The sequence below is a fragment of the Mastomys coucha genome, unplaced genomic scaffold (genome assembly GCF_008632895.1).
Source record: "Mastomys coucha isolate ucsf_1 unplaced genomic scaffold, UCSF_Mcou_1 pScaffold22, whole genome shotgun sequence".
Classification (NCBI taxonomy): domain Eukaryota; kingdom Metazoa; phylum Chordata; class Mammalia; order Rodentia; family Muridae; genus Mastomys; species Mastomys coucha.
In genome coordinates this window covers 209,733,358-209,741,588 of record NW_022196905.1, presented here as the reverse complement: position 1 = coordinate 209,741,588, position 8,231 = coordinate 209,733,358, and the positions used below count along the sequence as shown (strand labels likewise).

The 8,231-nt window shown below is 56.8% G+C and overlaps 2 protein-coding genes across 9 annotated transcripts in view; both read left to right on the top strand.

Annotated features, from left to right (window-relative positions):
- Ccdc124 (coiled-coil domain containing 124) overlaps positions 1-4,109 on the top strand; it is a 4,837-nt gene extending 728 nt beyond the window's left edge. The window contains exons 1-6 of one of the 5 annotated variants that reach the window (XM_031340194.1): positions 330-984; positions 1,652-1,840; positions 2,202-2,371; positions 3,219-3,393; positions 3,475-3,586; positions 3,687-4,109. In XM_031340194.1, the coding sequence (XP_031196054.1) occupies positions 2,213-2,371; positions 3,219-3,393; positions 3,475-3,586; positions 3,687-3,891 (651 nt within the window). In that variant the 5' untranslated portion in view covers positions 330-984; positions 1,652-1,840; positions 2,202-2,212 and the 3' untranslated portion in view covers positions 3,892-4,109. Of the gene's footprint in view, positions 1-329; positions 985-1,651; positions 1,841-2,201; positions 2,372-3,218; positions 3,394-3,471; positions 3,587-3,686 lie in introns of those variants that run through there. The other 4 variants (XM_031340190.1, XM_031340192.1, XM_031340193.1 and 1 more) reach the window with 4 other exon arrangements.
- Positions 4,110-6,661: 2,552 nt separating this feature from the next.
- Positions 6,662-8,231, top strand: part of Kcnn1 (potassium calcium-activated channel subfamily N member 1) — a 23,819-nt gene continuing 22,249 nt past the window's right edge. For 3 of the 4 annotated variants that reach the window (XM_031340183.1, XM_031340186.1, XM_031340180.1), the window contains exon 1: positions 7,397-8,231. This exon is cut by the window's right edge and continues 151 nt beyond it. The gene's annotated coding sequence lies outside the window, so the exon portion shown is untranslated. Of the gene's footprint in view, positions 7,201-7,396 lie in introns of those variants that run through there. The other variant, XM_031340182.1, reaches the window with a different exon arrangement.

Genomic DNA, 8,231 nt, shown 5'->3' with positions numbered 1-8,231 from the left:
CCCCCATACACACAACGCCACCATCAAATGCCTTAAAGAGAACTTTCCGGTCTGGGAAAGTCAGAGAGCTCTTGGTCAGCATTCTCACCGGGGCCACACCTGAACTGGTTTTTTTCCTTGAGGGATGCTCCCACTCTGTAGCCTAGGCTGGCCTGGAACTCAGAGGTATCCACCTGTCTCTGCTGGGACTAGAGGCACGGCCGCCACGCCCTGCCTGGCCCTGAAGTTTCAACTGGAGTCTACTGGGTTAGAAGAGAAACGTGAGCCTGGCATAGTGCCGCACATCCTGATGAGGCAGGAGGATGGAAGGTTCCAGGCCAGGTGTAAAGGTCCGGAGGGCAGGGCTGAGTGTCGAGTTAGAAGGCTCAAACGGAGGCAAGTGTGGCTGTCACAGGGAAGAGATTCCGAGACTGGTGCTTTGGACAGCACGGAGTGGAGTCGGGTGCCTCAGTTTCCCTGGGTGTCCAGGAGGGCGGTCTCTCTTCTGCACCTGCTCCTGGGAGCCCTGGAGAGCTTTGCTGCCGGCCCAGTAGGAGCTTGGGAGTCCAGCTGGTGTGTCTTGTGCAGGGCTCTGGTGCCTACCCCGTGATGCGGGGATCAGAGTTCCCCACATTCCTATGAGAAAACTGAGGCAGACAGGAGTGCCTTGGCTACAGGGACCCAAGTTGCCATGGTCCACCTTGAGCTTTGTCTGTGTGATGACCCATCTGAGGCCAGACAGTGCTTAGGAGCCAGGTCAGGGCCCTCGCTCTTCACGAACAGACCTCATAGCCAGCTTTCAGGACCGCTGCCCACATGGCGTTCCACACCAGTTATGTCCACAGGAGCTGAATGGGGCTTTGTAAGCTAGATAGGAGTGTGCTCCAGCCCTGCCTCCCTCCCTCACCCACCAGAGCCTCCGTGGACCCCTACAAACACAGCTTCATTCCTGCCACGGGACCTTCGCCTGCTCCGAGCTGTGTGTGGGGAGCCTCTTTTGATAGGGTACATGGCTGTGGATGCATGGGGTCTCCAGTAGGAAGAAGTAGAGAGGGCTTGAGAGTGGGATATCCACTGGGAACTGTCTCCCTCATTCTGAGGCACTGAGCTGGAGATGGGGGGGAGGGCAGAGAATGTTTCAGATGAGGGCCCAGTGTGCTGCAGGCCTTGGGCAGTTGCATATTGGGTGCGGTTGTTTCTTTGTGTAGCTAAAACGGCCTGAAACTGGTGATCCTCATGCCCCAGCCTCCCAAATGTTTGGATCTCAGGCACACCCCACCACACTGACAGGAACAGGGGTGCACCTCGTATACCAGCAGCATGGCCTCCCCCTCACTTGAAGGCTAGACTTACCCTGGGGATGACTGACCACCCACAGTTGAGGTTCTGGGGGCTTACAGTGGAGTTAGTCTACACACACTGTCTGTTTCAGACACGTTATCTGCATCCTTTCATCTGGTGTGGTCCAGTGTAGGCTCACAGGCCACAGATTCTGAGCCAGGGACAGTATAAAACAACTCACATGCACAGGAAACCCCAACAGCAGCGGGAGTCGCCCGCTTTGCAGGGTTCCACTGCACTGTGACTTGTAAAGGCTTGGTGGATGGTTAGATAATGATACAACGACCCAAAACCCAGACAGGATTCCACATGGTGAATAATCTGTTAACAGGAAATACCTTCCGGCCGGGCGGTCGTGGCACACACCTTTAATCCCAGCAGCTGGGAGGCAGAGGCAGGCGGATTTCTGAGTTCAAGGCCAGCCTGGTCTGCAGAGAGAGTTCCAGGACAGCCAGGGCTACACAGAGAAACCCTGTCTTGAAAAACAAAACAAAAAAAAGCCTCCCGGGACTGGCAGAGGGTAAGTAGTTCAGGGGCTGGAGCAAGGGACAGGATTGACAGCTGATAGGATTGGAGTCTTCTGGGGTAGGCAGTGGTGGTCTTTGCACAACATTGTAATTATAGTTTAAAAAAAAATTATTTCATGGTGCACGCCTTTAATCCCAGCACTTGGGAGGCAGAGGCAGGCGGATTTCTGAGTTTGAGGCCAGCCTGGTCTACAGAGTGAGTTCCAGGACAGCCAGAGCTACACAGAGAAACCCTGTCTCGAAAAACAAAAAAACAAACAAACAAAAAAATCGCTTTTGCATGCGGTCTGTAAAGTCGTGGAGAAGGGTGGGCCCTAGCCACAGTCCAGCCCCTCCACGGTGTCCTTCCTGCAGCCTGCTGAGGGATGCCCAAGAAGTTCCAGGGCGAGAACAGCAAGTCGGCAGCTGCCCGAGCACGGAGGGCTGAAGCCAAGGCGGCAGCTGATGCCAAGAAACAGAAGGAGCTGGAAGATGCTTACTGGAAGGATGAGGACAAACACGTGATGCGGAAGGAGCAACGCAAGGTGGGCGTCGTGGGGCTTCGGTGTTGAAAGGTGGCTCGCGGTAGCCGTGGAGGGATGCATACGCAGAAGCAAGCTGAAGTGGGTCTGTGTTTGTCTCCAAGCTTAATTGTATGTTCCTGACCGAGGCCTGGCTTTGAGCCAGCCCCAGGTGCTTACTTGGAGTGCTTCGAGCACTGGTGCTGATGGGTCTGCCCACTAGGTGGCAACAGAGACCGTGGCGCCTCAGCGGCCCCGCTCTGCTGTCCGGCTGAGATGCCTGGTATCCGCTTCATTCTCCTTTAGGGTCTCTGTGACCCAGGCTGGCCTAGAACACCTGGGCTCAGCCTCTCCTGCTGCCTCAGCTTCCCCTGCAGCACGGTGGTACTCCAGGTTTGCACCATGATCAGAATTTTGTGTCTAACTCAGTACTAATGACCACTTGGTCCTGGGCTCTTGGAACTGTCCGAAAACTCTTCCTTCTTTTGGGGATGGACTGTCCTGGTGCACTACCCTGTCCAGACCCTCTGTCCCCGGAAGACTGGGAGTCGGGTGTTCAGAGCCAGTAGAGGAATTCCAGAGGGCAAGCTGCTATACAAAGGCCCTGTAGCGAGGCAGAGCTGAGGCAGAGGAGCCTGGAGAAGATGCTGTCCTCAAATATCTTTGACTTTGACCCCAAATAGGCATTCCTCCCCCCCTTTGGGCAAAGGCACAGGGAATACTGTTGTGAAACACTTTAGTTGTCCCGGTCGTTTTGCACAAGGGTGCCCTGCTGGGAGAAGGAGGGAGCAGCACCCTCTTGGGTCCCACCCTGGACACCCAGGCAGCTTCTGTCTACAAAGCCTTCCTTGGTAACCCTGTTGCCCTGCAGGAGGAGAAGGAGAAGCGACGCCTGGAGCAGCTGGAGCGCAAGAAGGAGACGCAGCGCCTGCTGGAGGAGGAGGACTCACGGCTCAAAGGTGGCAAGGCCCCACGTGTGGCAACCGCCAAAGTCACACGCGCGCAAATCGAGGACACGTTGCGCAGAGAACAGCGTGCTGAGCCAGGTGTGCAAGTGGCCCGGGCAAACCCCCGAGGGCTTCGCCCACTACCTTGTTCTCATATCCTGTCCCTGTCACCCACAGTAGAAAAGGCTAAGAGCCACCTGGAGCTGCCACTGGAGGAGAACCTAAACCGGCGTCTGCAGGAAGAGGGCACTGTGGAGGCGCGTACTGTGCAAGACGCCATAGCAGTGCTCAGGTGGGCGGGGCGGGTATGTGTGGGCGGGGCCCTGAGGAGAGCAGCTTGGTGGCAGCGGCGGGAAGTAGGCCTGGGTCCTAACTCCTTCCTTGGCTTGCAGTGTGGCTGAGGAAGCTGATAGGCATCCTGAGCGCCGTATGCGTGCAGCCTTCACCGCGTTTGAGGAGGTGCATCTGCCACGGTTGAAGCAGGAGAACCCCAACATGCGGCTGTCGCAACTGAAGCAGCTGCTGAAGAAGGAGTGGTTGCGCTCCCCTGACAACCCAATGAACCAGCGCGCGATGCCCTTTAATGCGCCCAAGTGACAGAACCAGGCTGAGTCCAGCTTGTCCGAGTCAGCACATCCCCTCCAGCCAGGCCTGACCAGGGATTCATAGAGTTCCGGGCCTGGGCTCTCCCAGCTGCGCCATAGGTCACCCTCAACAACCCAGAGGGTCCCCGCTCTGACATCCTAGCTCCCGTGCGCCCTGCAGAGCCCGGTGGAGTACCCGCCCAATAAAGGCTGTGGCGAGGCTGTCTGAGACCCATGCCTGTATGTGTGTTGGGGCCCACAGGTGACAGGAGGGGCTGTGTAGTGACCGTGTCTGAGCCACTGGTCCAGACTTGCAGGCCCCCCTGGATAGGACAAGGTAATTGGAGAGGCTTGAAATCACAGCAGCAGGGGAGCTGCAGGTGTGCCCACCCTGAGCCTGAGGTATAAGGCAGTTTTCTCCAGGCTGACACACAGAGAACACAAGTGTTCGGGGCTGGCTGAGGCTGGCTGGTGGAGATCATTGGCCATGATGGAAAATAGGATTTGAACCCAGAACTTTTTCTAGCAGCGCTAATCCTGAAGAGCAGAGAGGGAGCTGGAGAGAGACCCACAAGCCTAGGGGCAGCGCTAACTGATGCTGCTGTGAGAAAGGCTGGCTTACACCTGAAAATGGCTGGCAAAAGCGCCTTTGAGAGGCAGTGGTCAGACAGTCAGCAGCACGTACTGAATGTAGAACTTATGTCCAACAGACATGGGCCCTGAACTTATGCTCTGCTCCCGACCACTTAATAGGACATTAAGATGGCCTGTCATGGGGAAATGAAGGCAGAAGGGTGGGCGTAGGGGGGCAGGATTTATCAAGTCCTGAAGTGCACCTGGCACACGACGTCACCTGCCACTTGTGTCCTTGTTAGCCCCTTATTTTCTCTTGGATTCTCCCAACACAGCAACTATGTCACTCAGGACCTTTATCTGCTCAGTTTCTTGTACCAGGAATGATGCAGGTGTCCCCTGCTCCTAAGGGCCAGGGCTGGGATGAAGGGGTAAGTTTCATGGAGTGGGCCTTTGAAGAATGGAGAGTTCTTTCTGTACCTTATCAAGAGGGGTGGGCCACTGATGCTAAGGGAGAGACACATTGATACTGGGTATGGCTGGAAAATCTTCAGCAGTAAGAAGTATAGCAAGATATGTCAGATAAGACTGCACATGGCTAGCATGTGTGGGGCCTTGAGCTCCAGCCCCACGACTCGAAAGTCAAAAAGTTCTAAACTGGGCATAGGGCGCATGCCTGCCATCCCAGCCCTCCAGGCAGAGTCAGGAGTTTGTGGCCGCCCTTTGCTCTACCGAGGCCAGTTTGGGCCACATAGTCCTAAAGGCCTTGTGGGGTGAAAAGTCTACCAACCAAACTGAACAAGGCCTGCAGTGCACCAAGAGGCAGCCCCAGGAACAGGACAGGAGGGTGCCTGGCATCTCTTGGAAAGACCTGGGAGGCAAGGGGGCAGGGGAGGCGCCATGCAGGGCTCGAGGCAGCAATGCCATGCAGCAGCGGGAGTCCATGTACCTGAATGTGTTGTCTCCTGTACACGTGTGGTATCCTCATCTTACAGTGACAGAGCAGCTGAGGCACTGGAGGAGAAGCCCACCATGCTTGCAGCTCCAGATGCCTCTAGGAAACGGGTCCCGGTAGCTCCCCATAAAGATAGGTTCACATCCTACCTGGATGGCTGCTAAGATCATAAGCAAAGTTATCTTGTGTTCCTGTGAGGCTGCTGCAGGAGCCAACCTGGGCTACAAAGACCTTCCCCCTATCCCATCTATCCCCCAAAAAAGGGAATTGAGGGAACTCCGAGGGCACCAGATGCACATGAAGCACATACACATACCTACTTATGTGTGTCTAGACAAAACACTATACACATAAGCGTTGAAAACTAGAAACTGTAGCTTGAGACAGAGTTCAATGTAGCCAAGACTGACCTTGAACTTATTCTCCCTCCGCCTCCCTTCTGCTAGTACCAGGATTCACTGCCACACCTAGGTTCCAGGATCACTAATGACGCAGAACTGGCCACATCGTGTAGGGAGTCGCTGGGAAGGCATAAACATCCTAAAGAAGGCAACCCATTGAACCTCCCACCGGATGGTGTTGGACTCTCCTGGTGACAGGAGGAAGCCAGCAGGAGGGGCAGGGGTCTGGGAGCTCACTGCAGAACAACGCGGAGCGAAACGGCTGGCTGTTTTCCTACAAGAGTGAGGACATAAAGAACAAGAACCACAAGTGGTGGCCCTTGCTAGTCATCACAGCAATGCGGAGTTTGAGGCAGGATCTTTGTTGTAAGTTCAATGCCAGGCTGAGTCCAAAAAAAAAAAAAGATGCGGATAGGAGCGGAGGTAACAACCTTTGTTCTGTAGAAAAGCCCCATCTCCCTGAATCCCAGCCGGCGCCTGCGCACTAGCAGCGGGGAAATCCCTGACTCTGAGAAGGGTTGCTAGAAGGGAGTTCCCCGCAGTTGCCAAGGAGACCAGGCGGTCCTAAGAGTCACGCGCTGCGCATGTGCGGAGTACTTTGTTTCCTTCACTTGGGCTTCCCCAGTGTGTGTGTGGGGGGAGGGGTTGCCCCGCGCGCATGCGCCAGACGCTGCGAGTCCCAGGGGACTAGGGGAATCCTCCACCGCCCCAGCGCCCACGCAGTCCGGGGTAATCGGCTCGAACAAGGGAGGAGCTCCTGGCGAGGGCGGCGGGGGAGGGCTGCCGGCGGGGTCTTCCCCAGGTTTCCGCCCTCGCGGTCGCCATGGCAACCGTGCGGGGGCTGCCGAGTGAGGGCTAAAGGGAAGCCGGGCAGATCTGCGCACGCGCCGTCAGGGCCGGGGTTCCCCCTTAGCGCAGCGGGGGCGACTAGGACAAAGGGACCTGCGCGCTGCTGAACAGAAGGCCGGGTCGACCCGGCACGGTTCGCCTCACCTGTTATCCCAACACTTAGTGGAGGCAGGAGAATTAGGAGTTCAAGGCCAACGTGGGCTCGCTGAGCCCTTGTGAAAAAAATCAAAAATAGATCACGCGGCACAGAGCCTGCAGCCATAATTTGGCTCCTCTCCCCCGTCTCTCCACTCCTCATTTTCCCTTCCCCCGCTACGACTCTCCATCCTCAACCATCTCCCCAGCCTCTCCCTTTCCCCCTCCTCTTCCCCTCGTCTCGAGCCTCCCCCATCCTGGTGCCATGAACTCCAGCCCAGAGTGTGTGTGCAAAGACGTGGCGCCCTCGCGTAGCTCCGCGCCTTTCAACCCGGTGTCTGGCCCCGGGGCTGCGCCTTTGGTGTCCTCCCGGACCCATCCCGAGCCTCTCCATCCACATCACTCAGAGGTGCGTGGCAGTGTCCTTAGGGACGTCTCTTGTCACAGGCCGCAGCACCACTCTCTTTAGGGTGCAGACGCCTTCCTTGCGCTTTTGTCCTTAGCACAAAGCTTGCTTCCATCCTTTGTCGAGAGAGCGTGTGACGACACACGAGGGTATGGGAACAATGAGCGGCAAGAAGGGTCAGGTCTCAGCGGACACCCTGAACACACATTGTATTCGGTCCCCAGCGGCGGGGCAGCCCCACTGCGTTACTGAAGTTTTGGGGATACCCAGTAGAAGGCATGAAGGACTTCTGTGTTGGGTCCAAAGGTCCTTTCCAGGTGTCTGTGCACAGCTCCCCTTCTCTGGCACCTTTATTTGAAGTGGACTCATCCCAGCTGCAGCTTCCTCCCGGCTCCCTAAGTGTCTTTAGGCTCCTTTTTTCTCCTTGGCGAGGAGGATAAATGTATCAGGAATGGAGGGAGTCGGGGACCTGAAACCAGGGCGAGGTGGCCAGTAGGGACGCCGGTCGGGGATCACCTTCAGGCTGTGAATGAGAGGTCGGAGTAGTTGGCACAGAACTGGCCAAAGGGTCCAGATGCAAAGCTCCGGAAGCTAGACCTGTTTCGAGGGACGCTAGGTTTGGTCAGGAATCACCCAGGGGGGTCTGGGAAAGACTATGGGGCTGGGAAAAGTCCGGTTGGTCTCCTCGCTTGCAAGGAGAGACAGGGGAGATGTGCGGGACAGGAATGTGACCTGTCGCCAGGCTGTCAAGGTATTTCTTGAGACAGGGATTGTAGAGCGTCTAAGAATCGCGGCTCGAGGACTCCACTCAGGGCGATAAAAGGCTTAGGGTTCCCCACAGCGATGGGAGTTCTTTGTCGTCCCTCCCTCGAGCTCTGTTCTGCAGACCCAGAAGTCCCCCTTTCTGCCTCACCGCCCGCTCGAGGCTCCGCGGTGGGAGGGGCGCTCGCAGCCAGCGCCTGTAGCCAGCCCCGCCCGTCCGAGGAATCCCCGGCCACCGCAGGAGCGCGGCGCTGCTCAAGACGTGCTGCGGG